This window comes from Carettochelys insculpta, chromosome 3 (genome assembly GCF_033958435.1).
Source record: "Carettochelys insculpta isolate YL-2023 chromosome 3, ASM3395843v1, whole genome shotgun sequence".
Classification (NCBI taxonomy): Eukaryota; Metazoa; Chordata; order Testudines; family Carettochelyidae; genus Carettochelys; species Carettochelys insculpta.
Window position 1 is genome coordinate 21,637,731 of NC_134139.1, and position 20,553 is coordinate 21,658,283.

Genomic DNA, 20,553 nt, shown 5'->3' on the forward strand with positions numbered 1-20,553 from the left:
AATCTTGCAGACGAGGGAGCTTCCAGAAGGAGGGTTTCCTGCCGGAAGATCCCCACAGGCCACACATCTGCACATGTATTTTGGAGTCTGAAAGAGCTTTTTCTGGACTCCGAATCATGTGCCCGTATGCTAATGAGGCATGGAAAATTTACATCCGTGCCTTATTAGCATCTTCCAGATGGCTTATTACCACCATGCTGCTTCCAGAAGAAGTGGCACATGTAGACACAGCCCATGTTCCTGAAATTTTCTTGTTTATGGATACATGGGCTCAGCATCATATCTCTCAGTGTAGTTTACTGTTGATTCACTGGTACACCAAAGCAGCCAGAGCGTACCAGCTAGTTAAGCAGGATTTAGGGCAGGACAGGGGAGCCAAAGCATATTGGTGAATCTAGCCATTAATTTGCAGCTGACTTACTGATTTAGAGGACAGCGAATGAGACATTGCTGTATAAAATTGAGGGATTGGAGTGCTCTGAGCTTCAAAATGTGTGTGCAGTTGGAGCTCAGGCATCATTGCTTTGAGGGCCTTTTCACGCAGAGGCCCGAGATAGCATGTATCCACAAAATCTTCAAAGAGCAGTGAGTTACATCAAGAAGTTGGCTAGTGAGAGCTCTCATTATACAACTGAGTGATTTACAACCAATGGAATTTTTGCATGTAGATTAAGTGGGAGGAGGGAGAGTGATGGTTAACTTACCATGGAGATCACATTAACCTCCCTTTTGTGTTACTGGAGCCTATATAATCCTAACAGTTAGATGCAACCAGTGTTGTTAATGTAGCTTGATAGCAGTTTAAATTCTCCAAATGCACTTCATGAACAAAATTTCAGTTAACTTTAACTATTTACTTTATACTTATGACAAAAAAAAAAAAGCTTGACATATTTTTATAGGAACCAGTTTATTTTTTTAACTCACTTAATATTTTAGTTAAATCCTTAAACTCACATTGAACTGTAATTTTAGGAAGAATGTGCTCTAGTTCTTATACAAAACATGGTTGTTTTTGTACAGTAAATACAAGACAGAAGTCAACCTTTGGTATGGAGTTGTGACCAGAATCTTCATAATGTACTGTGACTACTTCAAAGTGGCTTTTGTAACATTGTTCAATGTAATTTTCTTTTAGTGTATCTTACACATCTGGATTATGCTGATACTGAACGAATAATGACAGAAAAACTCCACAATCAAGTGAATGGAACAGAATGGTCATGGAAGAATTTGAATACTTTATGTTGGGCTATTGGGTCAATCAGTGGAGCAATGCATGAAGAGGATGAAAAACGATTTCTTGTTACAGTAATTAAGGTATAATGCTGTAAAACTAAAGAGTTCCTTACATTTGTGTTCAAAAATTGACGTTTTTAAAAAATTAACATTTGCTGTACATTTTTATTGAACAAAAGTTTATTGTTCACTTATCTTTCCATGAAGGGCATACTCTACTATGGTCAATGAGGGGAGAACAGCATTCTTGATGTATGTATTTTAGACTTGTTAGAATTTTAGTTTTATCACTAGTTATGTGACAAGAGTAAAATATCTGTCAAAACAGATGAGGCTGTGCCTGGAAGAAATGCAAGATTCCTTAAAGACATTTCTTACCGTACTATAAAGAGTAATATTAATTGATGATACTGAATTATTTCTTTGTTATCATTTCTTTGACTTTCACCAGTATAACAGCATAATAGGTAACAATACACGCCAATCTCTCAATTTACAAATTTTCAATTTATCAATGTTCACTACAACAAACCGTGCAAATTTTATACTTGTTTTCAATTTACAAACACTTTCACTACAAAGAAGAACTATCCTTTGCCAAATGTCTGCTTCATAAGTAACAAATGCAGAGGAATACAGCAGAACTCAGTGAGCGGCTGACTCATTTCCCTCAACCTCCCAGCTCTTCCCAGTTGGTTCTCATGCTTCTTTATGTTCACATCATCTTCACTGTTAGTGATATTAATCTTCAGATATCTTATTTGTGATCATTGTGGATAGAGGTGAAATTTTCTTCAGGAGCTGTCACTAAGGCCAGGAACCAAGGAAACCAATATTCATAGCTACCAAACTTAAAGTTATTAAAAGGAGTGAAAGGGGCCAGCAATCAGACATGTTTGGCAGTGAACTTGGGAGCATCGACAGTGTGTACAATCTTTGTGCAGAAAGAAATGATAAAAGAAATGGCAGAAACGTACATTGGTGGAGCTAAAAGTTGCATTGAATAACAAAGGCCATGGATGCAATTGTGTAAACTTGTAAGACTTTGAATACATTGGCTCGACACCCATAATGAACACAACATACCTTGGAGCTCCCTCATAAGGGATAAAGCTCTGTCTTTGTTTGAGAACCTGAAGAAGAAAGCTGAGGAAGAGGCAAGTTGGCACTTCTGAAGTAACGTTCAAAGCAAGTCAAACCTGGTTTGAGCGCTTTAAAGTGCATTCACATTACCATAGTCTGTGTGTTACAGGCAAAGCAGCATCTGCTGGTATTTAGGCAGCTAACATTTTCCTAGCCACATTGCAATGAATATTTGATGAAGGTGGATATTCTCCCAAACAAATTTTTAATGTTACGACATGGGGCTTTTCTGAGGGGAAAAAAGGCTTCTCAAACCTTTTATTTTTAAGGGATGAAACAAAAGCAATAGGTTTCAAGGCCTCAGAGGATCAACTAACATTACTACTTGGTGGAAATTTGGAAGGAAACATGAAGCTGAAGCCCCTCCTTATTTACAATTTGGGTAATCTGAGGGGTGTTTAAAGGCTTAAACAGGTCATCTTTACCTGTGATGTGGTGGTCTAATCAAAAGGCATGGGTGCCAAAGCAGGTTTTTGCTGATTACATAACAAGCTACTTTTCATTATTCATCTCTAAATATTGAGCTGAATATAATCTGGATAATAAATGTTTGCTGATCTTCAATTAATGCTCCAGTCACTCTATCAATATCCAAGAGTATGGCGATAACATTTGAGTGGGTTTTTTCCCCCACAAATACCACTTCCATCCTTCACCCAATGAATCAAGGCATCATTGCTATATTTAAAGCTTACCATCTGCAAATGGTGATTTTATATCTGCATCAGATGGAGAAGACAAACCAACAATTAAGCAGCTAGGGAAGAAGTACAACATCAAGATGGCTATAGAAAATATCAGAACTGCATGGAATAAAATTTCTCAAAGTATCCTGAATGGTATTTGGAAAAAACTATTGCCAAAATATGTTCATGAATTCCGTGGTTTTGAGGGTGAAGTGAAAGACATTCAAATTCTATTGTGCAACTGGCAACTCAGGCAGGATTCAATGAGGTGGACACAGATGATGATCAAGACCTGTTGTCGCATGGTGAAGAATTGACTAATGAAGAATTAGTTCAAGTGGATGCAGAAAGGTTATCAGAATAGGAAGAAGAATTGAATGAACCACAAAAAATGCTGGACACTAAAACACTCAATTCTTCAGTGCATTAGAGGCAGCTACACAAATTCTCGATGACTCAAACTTAGGCTGCTTCTACGCTCACTGTCCCATCAGCGGTGGCATTGTAATGAGGCAATTTTGAACCAGGCTAATGAAGTGCTGACATATATATTGAGCGCCTCATTAGCATGATGGCAACATTGCGAATTTCAAAGTGCAGACTTTAAATTGCAGCTTGACGGTGTAGATGGGGTCAGCTTCAAAATAAGCCCCCCATTTTGACATTCCCTTACTCAAATCTAGTTTTGTGGAAGTAAGAGAGTGTCAAAGTGGGGCGGTTATTTCGAAGCTGCCCCCATCAACACTATCAATCTGCAATTTGAAGTCTGCACTTTGAAATTTGCATGGCCCCCGTTACGTTAATGAGGCGCTGAATGTGAACGTTAACATCTCATTAGCTTTCTTTAAATTGACTCATGACAGTGTTGCCTCCCACAGGAGATTGAGTGTAGAAACAGCCTTAGAATGGAGTTCAGCGTGCAAGCGACAAATTCATGAGGCTGTTCAATTCTGTCAGGAGTTGTACAGCAGGGAAAAGTGCTGCAGCACAAACTTTAATTCTGTCCTTTTTTTTTTTTTCTTTCAACCCTCAAACTCATCGCCTCCTCCTAAGTTCTTATCACTGGTTTGGCTGGTCCGCAACCTCAAAGGCTGAAGATAAACCCCAATTTAAGAAGATTGAAGTCACTACAGAGCTGTTTCCAATGATGATGCAGATGATCCCATGGAACGCGCATCAACCACGCCCTTCTTCACCATTATCTAAGAACTGATGAACCGTAATAAGTGTCATAAAACAGCAAGAAAGTGGCACTTATTTTTATGATTGTACAGTATTGTAATGCGAGGGAAACACTGGGTGATTTTTGGGAGTTGGGAACCAGTCGATTTTTTTTTACATGGCAATGAACAATTTAAGAATTTTCACCTTACAAACAGTTTTCGTGTAACGATTTTGTTAGTAAATTGAGAGAGAGGTATAGTAGGGAGCCAGTCGCTTATGTTACATGAAAAGTTAAGACTGCTTGGGTTTTGTGAAATTTCAAACTCCTGGCCTTCATTTGGTACAAAACACTGAAGATTGCTCAAGTATTATATCCATACCTGATCATGTGAGAGTGACCTGGTATGAGTTTACATTTGTAGCAGAGATTAATTTTCCATGCTATTGATTTGACTTGAAGTTTTTTCTGTTTTTGAAACATCCTATTTGTATTTGAGAGGGGCATTGTTCAAAACTATACCGTATGCTAATTTTAAAAAATCATTTTGAAGATACTTAATGAGTTGTATTTAGAAACATTTTTGGTTAGAAAACTGCTTTTTGTCCTTCCAAAAAGTTTCAGTGAATTTCTGTAATTCCAGTATTCTGATTTTAATCTACATTGTTCAAATGCATTCAAAATGCTATAGATTAGTGATCTTTTATGTATTTGTCAGGTATTGCCAAACCATAGATGAAGAACTGGTAAATTTTTATAGTAATGTAAATTTTGCCTCATCACAGTTCTAAGAAAATACAAGCTTTAAACATGGGGTGGAAAAGGTACAGATTTTTTCTCTTCTTTTCTCCCTTGCAGGATCTTCTGGGACTCTGTGAACAAAAGAGAGGGAAAGATAACAAAGCGATTATTGCATCAAATATCATGTATATAGTTGGTCAATATCCACGGTTCTTGAGAGCTCACTGGAAATTTTTGAAGACAGTAGTCAATAAGCTATTTGAGTTCATGCATGGTAAATGTTTAACATTTTCATCATTTTTCTCCTCAATAAGAAATTTTTAGGGACCTAAATGTTACTTTCATATTGGAGCTGTTTGTGTTTGTGTGGGCAGTCTTTGTAAAGAACAACGTCATGCATAATTGTGTTTTAATTTAGAAACCCATGATGGTGTCCAGGACATGGCTTGTGATACCTTCATAAAAATAGCACAGAAATGCCGCCGGCACTTTGTTCAGGTTCAAGTGGGAGAAGTCATGCCATTCATCGATGAGATCCTGAATAATATTAATACAATCATTTGCGATCTTCAGCCACAGCAAGTATGTCAAATTCAGCTATTTAGGTAATAAGTATTGGCTTTTACTAAGATTTAAAAGCGACGGTGAAGTGGCCATGATGCTTCCTGCAGACTTTGTTCATTCTTTGTGGGAGAATGTGACTATGGTTACACTAGTGAGTTTTGCTGGCAAAACTGGTGGACCATCCACACACCAAATGCATTTTGTCAAGACTGTAACAATTCAGAGAAGAACTTGGTAAATTCATCAGTGGCTATTAGCTAGGATGGGCAGGTGTAGTGTTCCTAGCCTCTCTTTGCGTGAATCTGGGAATGAGTATGGGGGGGGGGGGGGGGGGGGGATCGCTTACCTGTTCTATTCATTCCTTCCAGGGCACCTGACAAAGGCCAATGTCAGAAGATAAGATACAGATCTTGGTCGGACCCAGCAGTGTCATTCTTATGTAAATGAGAAAGCATGGAAAAGAACTGAATAAAATGCTTTTCCAGTCAGTTGGACAGGTACCAGGATGAACCTGATAGGATTTGTTAAAACAGTCCGTCCATCCTGCTGTACACATTTTGATATAATCCTTACTTTCTCAAAAACGTAGGAAACAAAAGTGTGAAAATGGTTCAATAGGGCCCAGTAAAAAGGTTTTTATTTTACTCTTTGGTTAAAAAAAATTGGAATTTTTTTTTTAAGTTCTGGCTGGAAAGATCTTTAGACTCAGTTAAAATAATTTCTGATTCAACTCCTATAGTTTTTAAAACTGGTGCCTGTATAACCAGAAATATAGGAATGGCTGCGTAAAATGATGTTTTAACATAAGATCTTAACTCTGAAAATTTTCTTCACTTGTTTTTCTCGCTAAATAAGGTGCATACATTCTATGAAGCTGTTGGATATATGATTGGGGCACAGACTGACCAAACTGTACAGGAGCATCTGATAGAAAAATATATGTTGCTCCCTAATCAAGTGTGGGACAGCATAATTCAGCAGGCAACAAAAGTAAGAGCACTACGAAAATGTTAATTTCGAAGTATTTGTGTTCAACCAGCAAACATTACTGAATATTTTTTTTCATACAATAAAATTTTGTGCTTGATCTGGTGTTTTCACAGGCTTTTAAAGAACTTAGCAGCTTATTCCTTGTATTAATATAAAATACAAGTCCCTCTGTGGGACTTAATTTGTGTATTGAGAAGACTTTTTTTTTTCCCTGCCCCCACACACTTCTACCCCAGGTAGGAGGGTGGTTTTTCCCAGCCACTACTAATATCTACACACGAAAGAAGAATTTTCCCTTTTGTGAAGGAAAGTAAAAGACCTATTTTTCTGTACAGACCCCAGTTGTGACAAGAACATGCTTTGTTCTCCACCTTATACTGCTATTGGACCACCATTCCTCCTTGTTTTTTTCTTTTTGCCCTTCTCTAATCTGTCTCTTCTCCCATTCTCCTGTTCTCGCAATCTTCCTTTCATTAGGCTTATACTTCTTCCCCAAAGAGCAATATTGAAGTAACCCCCTATTTCATCCTGTTGCTGCTCTTACCGTCACCAAGTTTCATGAGCCAGAGCAGAATTATAGGTGCCATCTACATATTGATAGGATGAACATTTGAAATTAAAATGATTGAATTTTGATTTAATAAATTACCAGAAAAAAAAACTGTCATTCACTGAACTAAACTGATCTAATTACTATTCTTCAATAGAATGTTGATATTCTAAAGGATCCTGAAACTGTTAAACAGCTGGGTAGCATTCTGAAAACAAATGTAAGAGCATGTAAAGCAGTTGGACATCCCTTTGTGATTCAGCTTGGAAGAATTTATTTAGATATGCTGAATGTGTACAAGTGCCTAAGTGAAAATATTTCTGCAGCCATTCAGGCTAATGGTAAGAACTTCGTGTTATTGTTGACAAAATGAGAATAACACCATCTGGTTTAGTAACCGTTTTTAGTCAGATAAAGTGCTTGTTGTAGGAAATAGCTTGCCTTATATTGGCTTTTCAGATTAATGAGTCTCTTATTAACCTTTTTATTAAAATAAACTTCTCGTCATGAAAAAAAATGATACTCAACTATGAATAAGGAGGACTGTGGAGTTGTAAAACACAGTAAATGTTTATCTCTATGAAAGTTAAAATCATCTTAAATTTTAAAATAAAAGCCCTAGTGCACACTTCAAAATGTGGCTTATTAGTTTCTTTGAATCAGAACCAGATTTTCTAAAATGAATTGTCGTGTTTGAAAAGTGCTATTAAATTAGTATTTTTCTGTTAAGAGACTCCTGTCTTAAGTATCAGAGAGGTAGCTGTGTTAGTCTCTCTCTTCAAAAACAGCAAGAAGTCCTGTGGCACCTTATAGACTAACAGCTATTTTGAAGCATAAGCTTTCGTGGGCAAAGACCCGCTTTGTCAGCCGTGTCTGACAAAAGTGAGTCTTCACCCACGAAAGCTTATGTTCCAAAGTAGCTGTTAGTCTAAGACTCACTTTGTCAGACACGGCTGACAAACTGGGTCTTTGCCCACGAAAGCTTATGCTTCAAAATAGCTGTTAGTCTATAAGGTGCCACAGGACTTCTTGCTGTCTTAATAAATGATCTGTACTGAAATGGGAATCAAAGGTTATTGCTTGAAAGAAATTGACACTTGCATAGCGTTTTTGTCAGATTACAGATATTCCATTTAAGATGCTTTCTCGGGGGCTGTGGCAGAGGGGGTAGGGAGGGTGATTACTGTAGTGTGGAAATAGGCCTTTCTATCCCCATAAAGAGCCATGGGATGATCTAATAGAGCAGTTTGACTTTTCCATCTCTGCTGCACCAATCAGTGTTCCCTGTGTGCTGTTATGTACATACCTGTCTGTCACATGATACAGGTAGAATTTGCACAAAAGACTGAGTGGAATTTCAGTTTTCTTTATACAGTTGCTTGTGTAATTAACCTATATGAAGACTGCACTGCCAAAGAATCTATCTTTGATTCTGTGCATCTCCAAAGATCAGCAGTTGTCCTTACCAAGAAGTAGGTAGATGTTGCTTGTTACTCATTGAAGCTGCATCAGTACTTTAGCGGAGCAATGATGTTTTCACACCTGTCATGTGATTCCAAACTCTGGGATCACCATGAAGGCCTGAGTCCAGGGTAATCTGACAAGTGTTTCTAGGACTGTAAAGCAAACCTAATTCAGTCAGTAGCAGGTAGTACGGAGGCCCTGCAATTTGTAGGCAGGTGCGCAGTGGTGCGGGAGAGGGCAGTGAACTGCTCGGGAGCAGATTACTTTACTGGCCAAAGTCTCACAGTATGTACAGGTTGAAATGTGTGATATGATAAAATCACAGGTGGAAGCTGTTCGATCATGTCTGCCACTGACAGTATACTCGAGTGGATTAGTTGTGTGTAATACTTTTGGCTTGCTCTCGTGACTTCCCATACCAATAGGACAGTACAAAAGGAAGGAGACCAAAATAAATGAGGCATGGAGAAAACAGGAAGGGAGATGGAAACTGATGCAATGTTTTCCCAGATGAGTGCTTGATTCATAGGATAGACCTGTGCAAAGAGCATGAGCTGGTAAATGTTATGTAAGAAGAATAGGCTTGGTAAAAGCTGGGATAAATGTTTCTGTGAAAAGTCAGTTTTCTTACATTAAATTCAGATATCAAAACCTTTTTAACTCAGTTTTAACACTTTAAAACCTTTTCAGGTGAAATGGTTACTAAACAACCTTTGATTAGAAGTATGAGGACAGTTAAAAGAGAAACGCTAAAACTAATTTCTGGTTGGGTGAGCAGATCCAATGATCCTCAGATGGTAAGTGGATTTTTAAAGTAACTAGCAGTATTCGTAGTAAGACACAGAGAAATCTACCATCTTTCCAGCAGAATAAAGGTGTGATTGAGACTCTGCTTGTGTCATAGCGACTCATTTTCAAAAGGTCCACAAAAAATATGCAAAACACACTCTAGGACTCAAGGCTAAGTGAGAACTGCATAATTTGAAGTGATATTGCAACAATTTTATGGGCTATGGCCAAGTGGGTTTAATAGATTTGGAGCTCTGTGATCAATAGTCAAAGGCAAGATGGTGTTAGGAAAAAATTAGTAGTGTGGAAATGTTGCTCAAGGAGTCTCTGCTGCTTACAGGAAAAATATTATGCATAAATTTGGCAAATTCCTTGAAAAAGTACCTGAATTATCATTTGTGGGTATCTAAAATAGCTCATACTCTGGTATAAAGTGCTAATTATGCAATTCTTGTAGACAGCCTTTTAAGTTACCTAAAATGTTCTGCTTCCTTCACCAGGTAGCTGAAAACTTTGTTCCTCCTTTGTTGGATGCAGTTCTCATTGATTATCAGAGAAATGTTCCAGCTGCTAGAGAACCTGAAGTACTCAGTACTATGGCTATCATTGTAAATAAACTGGGGGGACACATTACTGCTGAAATACCTCAAATATTTGATGCTGTTTTTGAATGCACGTTAAACATGATCAATAAAGTAAGTATATTCTTTTGTATTTAGACATGTTTGGTCTCGATATTACATCACATGAAATCAATCAGCTAAATACGATATCCTCAGTAAAGTTCTCCTCTGAAATGGGAGGAGACCCAGACATTTTGCGACTCCATCTAGAGTTACTCATTGCTGATGATTATAAAGATCGTGATGGGTGATGGTATAAAGCCACGGTGTCCAATACAGTCATCACATATAGCAAATAGGACACTGTAGTGTGGTGGTTTAGTTCTGGAGCCTTGTGCAGCTCTTAGCCTTTAAATGTGGCTCCTCCTAGAGCCACGCACAAGTGCTGCATGCCTGTGCACGCACGCACCCCGCTCTGGGGGAAGAAGTGTGTGGCGGCCCCAACCCCAGCAGTGGCTCTGAGTCACTGGCATTTGGGGTGGGGGATGATTCTGTGGCAAATATAGAAAGGCCAAATGTGGCAATCTTTCAATTCCCATTGGACACCACTGGTATAAAGTTTGTAAATGATAATACATTTCCTAAGTATCAGAGTCAAGGCTTAGATTCGCAAAGAAACTTAGGATATAGAATTATAGACTACTAGAATAAGAAGGAACCTTGAGAGGTCATCCATGCCAGTCTCCTGCACTCATTGCACCATCTAGATCATCCCTGGGAGATATTTGTCTAGCCTGTGCTTAAATCTCCAGTGTTGGAGATGTCAGTGTATTTCCAGGCAGTTTATTCCAATCTTAAACACCCTGACAAGTTTTCTTGAATATCCAACTTAAACCTCCCTTTCAGCAGTTTAAGCCCATTGCTTCTTGTCCTATCATCAGAGAGTAAGGAAAATAAATTTTCTCCCTCCTCTTTTAAACAACCTTTAAGTGCTTGAAAACTGTTGTCGTCTTAGTATTCTCTTTTCCAAACTAAACAAACCTGGTTCTTTTGCTCTTCCCTCATAGGTCGTGGTTTCTAGACCTTTAATCATTTTTATTACTCTTCTCTCAACCTTCTCCAGTTTGTTCACATCGTTCCTGAAATGTGATGCTCAGAACTGAGCACAGTGCTCAGAGGCCTGATCAGCTCAGAGTAGAGTGGAAGAATTATTTCTCGTTTCTTGCTTATAACACTCCTGTTAATAAATCCCAGAATATTTGGTTTTGTGTTTGTTTTTGTGGGTTGTTCTTGGGTTTGTTTTTTTTTTTTCAGTCATGTCACCCTGATGCATTTAATTTGTGGTACGTACATTATGATCTCTAAATCCCTTTGTGCAGTACTCATTCCTAGATAGTCACTTTCCACTTTGTATGTGTGAAACTGATTGTTCCTTCCTAAATCTAGTATTTTGCAATTGTCCTCACTGAATTTCATCCTGTTCACTTCAGACTATTTCTCCAGTTTGTCCCAATCATTTTGAATTATAGTCCTATTCTCCAAACGACTTGTAGTCCCTCCCAGTTTTGATATAATCTGCAAACTGTATATTTATACTTTCTAAATCATTATCTAAATCATCAGTGAAGATATTGAACAGAAATGGTCCCAAAACTGAGCTCTGTGGAACTCCACTTGTTATGCCCTTCCAGTATGATTTAGAACCAAGTAACTACTCTTTGGGACTGGTTATCCAACCAGTTATGCACCCACCTGAATAGGCTGCATTTCCCTGGCTTATTTTTGAGGTCATGCAAGACTGTATCAAATGCATTACTAAAATCCAGGTATACTATATCTGCTGCTTCTCCCTTATCCACAAGCCTTATTATCCTGTCAAAGAAAGCTGTCTGTTTGGTTTGACATGATTGTTCTTTACCGTTTCATGCTGTCTGTTACTTACTATATTATTTCCTATATGTTTGCAGATGGACATCTTGCTTATTTTCACCACTTTTCTGGAATCAGTGTTAAGCTGATCCGGTCTGTAGTTTCCTGAATTATCCTTTTATTTCCCTTTTTATAGATGAGCACTATATTTGCCCTTTTCCACTCTTGTGGAACTTCTCCTGTCTTCCATGACTTTTTAAAGATCATAGCTGATGGCTCGTACGCTTCTTCAATCAGCTCCTTGAGTATTCTAGGATATATTTAATCAGGCCTTCGTATCTTGACGGGATCTAACTTTTCTAAGCAATTTTTAACTTTTTTTCCTATTTTAACTTCTGAACCTTCCTCCTTTTCTCCAGCACTTACTAAGGTAGGCGTCCAGTCACCATCAAGCTTCTTTGCAAAAACCAAACCAAAGAAGTTAAGTACCTCTGCAATTGCCCCATTTTCTGTTGGTTTTTCCATCTTAATTAAGGGTTCTGCACTGTCCTTGGCTGCCTTTTCCCTTCTAATTTGTAGAATGTTTTCTTGTTATCTTTTGTTTCTAATTTGAGCTTGTTTTTTGCCTTGGCCTTTCTAATTTTGCCCCGTATACGTTTTTACCTAAATCTTTCTATTTGACCTAGTTTATACTTATTTAGGACTCCTTTTTGATTTTTAGATCGTTCAAGGTCTGGTTAAGCCAAGGCATTTTCTTGTCATACTTCTAATCTTTCCTGTGTATAGTTTGCTCTTGCACCCTTAATAATGTCTCTTTGGAAAAACTGCAACTTGGTTTTCCTCTTAGAATCACTTCCTATGGAATCTTACCTACCAATTCCCTGAGTTCGCTCAAGTGTTTCTTTTAAAAATCCATTCTTTGTTTTGCTGTTCTCCCTCCTACCATTCCTGAAAATATAGCTCATATAACTATCATTTCATGATCGCTTTTACCCAAGCTGTGTTCCACTTTCAATTTCTCAGTCAGTTCCTCCCTACTCCTTGAAATCAGATCTAGAACAGCCTCTCCACTATTAGCTTTCTCCAGCTTTTAAAACAAAAAACTGTCTCCCGGTGCCATCCAAGAACTTGGTGGATAATCTGTTACTTTCTATACAGCAACCACTGTGTTAAACTTTTAAAGACCTAAATAAAAACTACTTATGAGTCCTTTTTTTTTTTTTTTTAAACTTAGTCGTAGAGCAGTTGCATGGTAAAATGCTCATATGATATTCTTTTCTTTATAACCTTCAGTGAAATATACCTAATTTCATAACATTTCAAGTGTCTCAGAGAAAGCACTATTAGAAAGGTAATATACAAAGTATGAAATAGCCAGAAATAATTCCCAAAATATTAATACCCGGACATTTCTAGAAAATTGCCTGAATGCTGCTTCTACAAATGACTTTTTAAATTGTAACTGTGTTTATCTTATTAAAAACTGATCCAGAGTTTCTTTTCTGTGGTTTTCATGTGCCTCTAAGCATACAGGAAAAGATCGTAAAGTTTGGAATTAACTGTGAGACCTAAGTGGCTGTCGTCCATGCCCACTGCCTCCGCCCTGGCTAGGCAATAATTAAATTCAAGGAAATTTGTTTCTGGTGGGGAGGATACCAGTCTCTAAACTCTGTAGAACCTGAGCATCACAATGTAGTTTGGTTCTCTCCACTCAGAATCCTAAGCACCTTGGAAGAGAGTCTACTGTACTCTGGTCTTGCCAGTGGCATTTACTCTTGGCCTTCTCCTGCACCCTTCCTCTTGCCTTCATGCTTACTAGTAAAAAATGTAGCTTCCACCACATTTGAAGGGAGCATACTTTATGAAGTATCTGCCTTATGGCTACACCAAATATGTTGCTTTGCAGAAAAAAGAGCCTTTACCGTCCACTGGCTTTAGGGTGGGACTACCTACCCTTACCCTTTTTTCTGCAATAGTAGCCTTTCTGCTTTTTTTCTGTGCGGCAAAGCATCTGATTTTTAATTGTACTGCTGTATACAAACTTAAGTGGTATGTGAATGGCTTACATAATTCTTATTTGCTAACTGTAGTAGAACTCTGGTTTGCTTGATAATCTTGGAATTTCATTGTGTTTTTCTCTTTTTAGGACTTTGAAGAGTATCCTGAACACAGAACAAACTTCTTCTTGCTACTCCAAGCAGTAAATTCTCATTGCTTCCCAGCATTCTTGGCCATTCCACCTGCACAGTTCAAACTTGTTTTGGATTCTATTATTTGGGCTTTCAAACACACAATGAGAAATGTTGCAGATACAGGTGAGTAGAGCTGATCTGTATTTGTGAACTTACAGGCTCGACTATAGCCAGTGAATTGTTCTGAATTTTATATTTTGAGGGATTGTAATGAGTTGTCCAACTGCAAACCTTTAATGGGCAAAAGGTGGTGTTGGCGGGGGATGGGGGTTGTATTGCTGTATAATCACTATTTTCCATTAGTCATTACTGCTGTCTGTCCAGGTGTATAAATATTTCAATGCAGGTTGCTTCCTACAGCCAGGGGAGGGTACATGTTGTTGTTCTCTTTAATGGTTTCCTTTCTTTTCTTTTGGCTCACTGCCTCCCCACCCTTTAGCAATTAGGAAGTCCTAATAGGAGAATCCCATACACTGGAAGCGTAGCAGACCTTAGACTTCTCCCTTATTTTAGGCAGTGCAGCCTGCTGTGTAGAGATAGAGGCAAGGTCCAATAGCATCTTATTTAAATAAGTATCTAACTTTAAGATTGGTCTCCAAGTTGTTGTTAAGTAGTGATGCTGGAGAGGGGGTTTGAATTTGCCACTTGTGTTAATGTTAGTGGTTATGGTTGACAGTGGGCCGACTGGAAAATAAAACTTCAGCTCTGTGAACATTATTTTTTAGAATTTCTTTCATCATCCCATTTTGGAATGGAAAGCCAAAACTTGGGGGGGAAATTGCAGAACCAAAATTATGTTTTTGTTTTGATTTTGAACACCAAAATGTGATGTTTGCAAAAGAAATAGGCTGCCTGTGATTCCCAGCTGTCTGCCTGGTCACCGGTGAAGAACCGGGGACCATGAAAGTCATGGTTGCTAAGGAGCCTAGTCAGTTTTCTGGCAGTAATGACCCAGACAAGAACTGTCATTTTCAGTCTGTAGTTGCCATGGCTTCCAAGGTTCCTAGTTCTCCTGCAGCCTGCCATGTGGGGAATTTGGAACCATCTAAGTCCTTCCTAGCCCAGCACATAGGGAGCTAGGGCATGGAGATTCTCAGGGCTTCCAGATGCTGAGGTTTTGAGGGCTCCTTTTAAGCCTATATGGTGAGCTAAAGGGAAGCCTGAGAATGCCAGATGTGCCAAAGCCCACTTGGTGGTTTACTGAGGATTTTGGGAGCTAGACCTCTAAGGGCTAATCAACTTCCAGAATCAGAAATCTAGCTAGTTCTAGAAACCTTGGTGTCCCTGACTCCAGGTAAGTCTGCCTGACGTGTTGTCCCAGAGCTGTCTCCCCTAGACGCTTGGTCTCAGTAGACCACCAGACAAGACTGTGGAGATGCCAGGTGGGTAAACTGCAGGAAAACTGGATTTCATTGGAAGTTAAACTAAATCTAGCTATTTTTTTGCAAAACATGTAGATGTTAAATACCAAGAAAGGAAACTACTAAAAACTATCAGCTGTGTTTAATCTATGTGACTTTTGCAATTAAACATGCACTATCACAGCAAAAGGTGGGAGTTAAGTAGATTTTTTTTTTATAATGGTCTAAGATCCTGGTAGTTAATAATCATATGCATATGTAAAATCCCCAAAAATAAGATAACTATTTGAAGAGATGCCTGGAAAAATCTTTAAATAGTGGATATCCTGGTTCTGTCTAGGTTGGTCTGTCTTTGTACGCAAATCTGAACTTCCAGAATATATGCAGTTTTTCTGGAAAGAAAAGCTGATGTAGAAAGATTTAACTACTACGAGTGGTAATTTTCACACTTTTTTGCTTTCTTTCAGGTCTTCAGATACTTTACACACTATTACAAAACGTTGCGCAAGAAGAGGCCGCTGCTCAGAGCTTTTATCAAACTTACTTCTGTGACATTCTTCAACATATCTTTTCTGTTGTAACAGACACGTCACATACTGCTGGTAAGAGCGTTAGAAGTTGAAGGAAACAGTACAGCAATCATTATATAATAAAGGAATTTATTTAGAATAGTGTAACTTAATTTATTTTTCACATTTGCAGGTTTGACAATGCATGCATCAATTCTTGCATATATGTTCAATTTAGTAGAAGAAGGAAAAATAAGTACACCTTTAAATCCTGGAAATCCAGTGAACAACCAAATGTTTATTCAGGAGTATGTTGCTAATCTTCTGAAGTCTGCATTTCCTCATCTGCAAGAGTAAGTGTACTGTGGGTGTTTTTTTTTTTTAATTGGTCATAGTTCTCAATTCCCATGTACTAATTTGTATTTTTATTCTTAGTGCACAGGTTAAGCTATTTGTAACAGGACTCTTCAGTTTAAATCAGGATATACCTGCCTTCAAGGAACATCTTAGGGATTTTCTGGTCCAAATTAAGGTATGTTTGTAAAGTTACTATAAATTTGAAATCAGTGAGTGTGAGCTTCAGAATGAATGACTGGTTCATGACTTGTGAAAAGTTATGCAACTGGGCAGAGTCCTATTGGACACTTCAGTAAGCATGCAGAGGAATGAATACCAATTGTCAGACTGCTTAGACTGAGAGACTGGATTGATACATCTTATGGATTTCTATGCAGCTATGAATTGTTTCCAACTGGGAGATGTGTAGTAAGCTCTTCTTTTTGTTTTTTTTAAAAACAGGTTGTACTGCAGTCCTGGTTATAGAATAGTTTTAAGGCCAGAAGAGACTAACTAGATCTCTTAATCTGATCTTCATGTACATTACAAGTTGTTATATTGCATCCAGTTAACCCTGTATTTAACCCAGTAACTTGAGGTAGACTTGGCAGTCCTCAGGTACCTAAACTTTAGTTAATCCTTGCTGAACTCAGGATTTAATGGGACCAAGAAGTATGACCACACAATACCTGAGGCTGATATCCACCCCCTTAACAAAAATACAAATATGTAGTGTGCTGTATTTCTTACATTGATTTAAGTTTTATGTGGTAACTAATATTGCATAAGGAAATTTCCCAGAACCAGAATTCAAAAAGTTGTCAAGTGCAAAATTATTTTTATAGTTATGTATAAAATATATTGATTTTGGAAGCTTTTATTTTTGGATTTAAAAATATTTACAGTGAACTAACCAATCTGCTTCATTTGTATAGGAATTTGCAGGTGAAGACACATCCGATTTGTTCCTGGAAGAAAGAGAAACAGCCCTTCGACAGGCTCAGGAGGAAAAACATAAGCTTCAGATGTCTGTACCTGGCATCCTTAATCCACATGAAATTCCTGAGGAAATGTGTGATTAAAATGCATAAAACCAGTTATGCAGTTTTCTTTCTGTACAGCTGCTTTGTTGTGGTAGAAGAAAACAGCACTTGGATATTGACCAAAATGATGCCAATTTGTAAATTAAAATGTCACCTAGTGGCCCTTTTTCTTATGTGTTTTTTGTATAAGAAAATTTTCTGTGAAATATCCTTCCATTGTTTAAGCTTTTGTTTTGGTCATCTTTATTTAGATTTGCATGAAGTTGAGAATTAAGGCATTTTTTAAAAAATTACTTCATGCCCATTGTGTGGCTAAGGGGAAAAGAGGCAAAACATAACTTGTTAAGTCTATTGCAAAATTACACATTTTTCCTGTGAGACTACCAATTTTTAATGAGGGGATCATTTTCTTTCTAGCCTGCCTTGCAGTCTAGAAGGAAAAGTAATGAGTAAAACAAATTGAGTTGATTGTTAAGCAAAGGAGTTACAGTTCTGCATTACCTAAACAGTTAACAGCTTTTGGGCTGAATGGTAAGGCGAGGCTACATGTATTTGCAAATAATATGACAGGTTTGCAGCAAGATCATGTGCATATCATCCCATTGTAAAGCAATTTCAAAAGAGTATGGGAACACAGTACAGTTAGTTATTTTTACACAGTTCTTTTGTTTTTGTGTGTGTGCTGTCGCTTTGTCGACAACAGCTTTTTGTTTTCCTCAATGAGGAGTGTTGCTCATTTGTGAGCCTTCATTAACTCAAAGTGAAATGGTTAAAATATTTATCCTGTTAGAATAGGCTGCATCTTTTTAACAACTCATAAAGAGAGAACTCTGGCTTTTGAGATGACTTATACTAATTGACATTGTTTACCATGCTGTAGTGCTTTAAGAACACTACTTAAAAGCAAAATAAAATTGGTTTACATTTATTTTCCTTTTGGCTGATGTTTTATTGGATAAAAATGCAGAGATCACATCAATGATTGTATAGAAAAAAATAATACTATAAGAGAGATGAATATCAGGCTAGATAAATGCTTCTGTAACTGCAATGGCAAACTTTAACAAGCAAAAGCTATTCAAGAGGAGCGTACACTTTTGTTTTCAGTTCAGAAATTCAGAATGAGGTGCCTCATTTTGTGACTAGGTTAGCATCAGCAGGTCTGAACAATATTAAAGTATTTTGCACCTACATTTTTGTAGTTTAATGCCTTTCCAAAGTATATGAAATATTGAGGCCAAAGGCAAGAAAACTGAACACTTTGATTTGACATCCTAACTTTCCCTCTAATATTTCTTTTTTGTTTTCTAACAAAGGAATAACTTGTTTTCTGTCAGTCCAAACTTTCTTGAATCTTGGGACAGCTTTCATTCATCTGATCTGCAGTCCTAGCCCTGCCACTGTGATACAAAAATACAACATTCATGTGCAGTTGTAAAGGAAATGAGTTTAGTTGATTAGTGTTATCCTTTTTATAAAAAAAAAATTGAATACTGTAGTTACTTGTTCGTATTGTGCATTTATTTTCAATCAAAGTTTATTAGTAAGTGTCTACACAGAACATAACCAGAATATTTCTCTGGGTCTGGGCATTTTCCCCACAGTTGTGCTTAAGAATATCTCTGCTTGCTTTGCTACCTTGGCCTAGTACTAATAAAGGCAGATAAATATCTGTCTGCAGAACATTTGGCAACATAAGTGTTGCCGACCTGAACCATTAATACTGGATAGGGACAATACCAAGACCAGTATTGAGTTGTTTTCAAATCTCTTGTGTCCTGGGATTGCTGTAACTTTTGGCAGGGTGAGACATAAGACTCAACTCCACAATGGCTATAGCGCAAATTTTGGGCTATGTCTACACTAGCCCCCGCCTTTCAAAAGGGGGGTTGCTAATGAGACACTTAAGGGTATGCTAATGAGGTATTTGCCCACCCCATTACGGCAGTTTCTGAAGGGCCTTGCGAACTTATACTCCCCACAGAAACCATTATCGCCTTCATGGAACTTAGATCTGGTCCTTGACACGCTGTCTAAACCATCCTTTGAACCTCTGACCATCATCTCCCTCCATCTACTTACCATGAAAATGAGCTTTCTTCTTGCGATTACATTGGCTCACAGGGTGAGCGAGTTGGCTGTGATAATGGCGATGCCGCCCTATACAACGTTCTCCAATGGTCTTCTGGACTCCAAATCACATGACCATATGCTAATGAGGCACGGGGCATTTGCATCCACACCTCATTAGCATATTTCGGGCCATGTATTACCATGCCACTTTTGAAGCCTGTGTAGAAACGGCCACTGTGAATAAATAAATCATCTTTTTTGTTAAAGTTAAAAATACATTAAGAAAACTTAGTAGAGTTCTAAAGATATAGGAAGTAAACCTTGACTTGGGATGAAATGTTCAGTCCAATGTAGGCGAGTGTGCCCTGAGCACAGTGTTTTTCTCCTGGTGGTATCCATTGGGTTGGCTCTAACCCCTTTGGTACTTCACATTCATAGTGCTAGTATTATGGGCCCTATCAACCTTGTGCCCCTCCCACCCCACCTTTTCCTTCTTGCCAGTGATGGTTGCTTGGAACTGCTGTCTCTTGGTCTTTGGGAAATGTCCTGGCAGTTGCTATTTCTCTAATGTTTCTAGTTTTGTTGAGTTATATTGTATTTGAACTCCAGCTAGCAAAGTTAATCTGTCCTTTGATACCAGAACATTCCTCAGCAATTCAAGTTCTTGGGGCAGTCTCATAGAAAGCACCACTGTCAGATCTGCAATAACTTCAAACTTCACACCAAAAAGGACCAGGAAGCAAGATAGAAGGTCCTCAATGAAGGCAGTCCTAAGGTCTGTTTCATAGAAGACATTCAACTCACAACAGGCACCTTGGCTCTGGTGTGGAGCACTCAATTGCCACTACCCAAGAAGAAACACAGGAAGTAACCAGAAAGGAGTTGTTTCCTGGTGCCAAAGTCCCCTGGATGTGCAGATTGTGATCGTGCAAGACTTGTATGCAGCCACTCTTGCACCCTGGCACTATAATGGCCAGTACTAGCACTTAATATAATAGAATACTAGCACTTCCAGCATCTCCACTCATTCTAGCACCAGAGGTGGTCCTAATCTGTGCATGGTAGTAGCTACTCAGGAGATCTTCATGAAAACCAAGGACCTACTGTCATTGCCAGTATGTGTGTGTCTGGCAGTTCAGGATTCAGCACCACTGATACCACTGAACAGCAGGGAACCATCCCCAGCTTCCACCTGGTACAAGGACTGTCTCCAGCAGAAAATACTCCAAGGTAGACGCATCATAGTCTTCACTGGAGCACCAGTCATCTGCACCATAGG

The 20,553-nt window shown here is 38.3% G+C and overlaps 1 protein-coding gene across 5 annotated transcripts in view; it reads left to right on the plus strand.

Annotated features, from left to right (window-relative positions):
• Positions 1–18,129, plus strand: part of XPO1 (exportin 1) — a 66,624-nt gene extending 48,495 nt beyond the window's left edge. For all 5 annotated transcript variants that reach the window (XM_074989451.1, XM_074989450.1, XM_074989452.1 and 2 more), the window contains 12 exons: positions 1,139–1,320; positions 5,089–5,245; positions 5,390–5,553; positions 6,391–6,525; positions 7,233–7,416; positions 9,230–9,336; positions 9,829–10,023; positions 13,907–14,075; positions 15,781–15,915; positions 16,016–16,175; positions 16,258–16,354; positions 17,094–18,129. In XM_074989451.1, the coding sequence (XP_074845552.1) occupies positions 1,139–1,320; positions 5,089–5,245; positions 5,390–5,553; positions 6,391–6,525; positions 7,233–7,416; positions 9,230–9,336; positions 9,829–10,023; positions 13,907–14,075; positions 15,781–15,915; positions 16,016–16,175; positions 16,258–16,354; positions 17,094–17,240 (1,832 nt within the window). In that variant the 3' untranslated portion in view covers positions 17,241–18,129. The remainder of the gene's footprint in view (positions 1–1,138; positions 1,321–5,088; positions 5,246–5,389; positions 5,554–6,390; positions 6,526–7,232; positions 7,417–9,229; positions 9,337–9,828; positions 10,024–13,906; positions 14,076–15,780; positions 15,916–16,015; positions 16,176–16,257; positions 16,355–17,093) is intronic.
• The last annotated feature ends 2,424 nt before the right edge of the window (positions 18,130–20,553 follow it).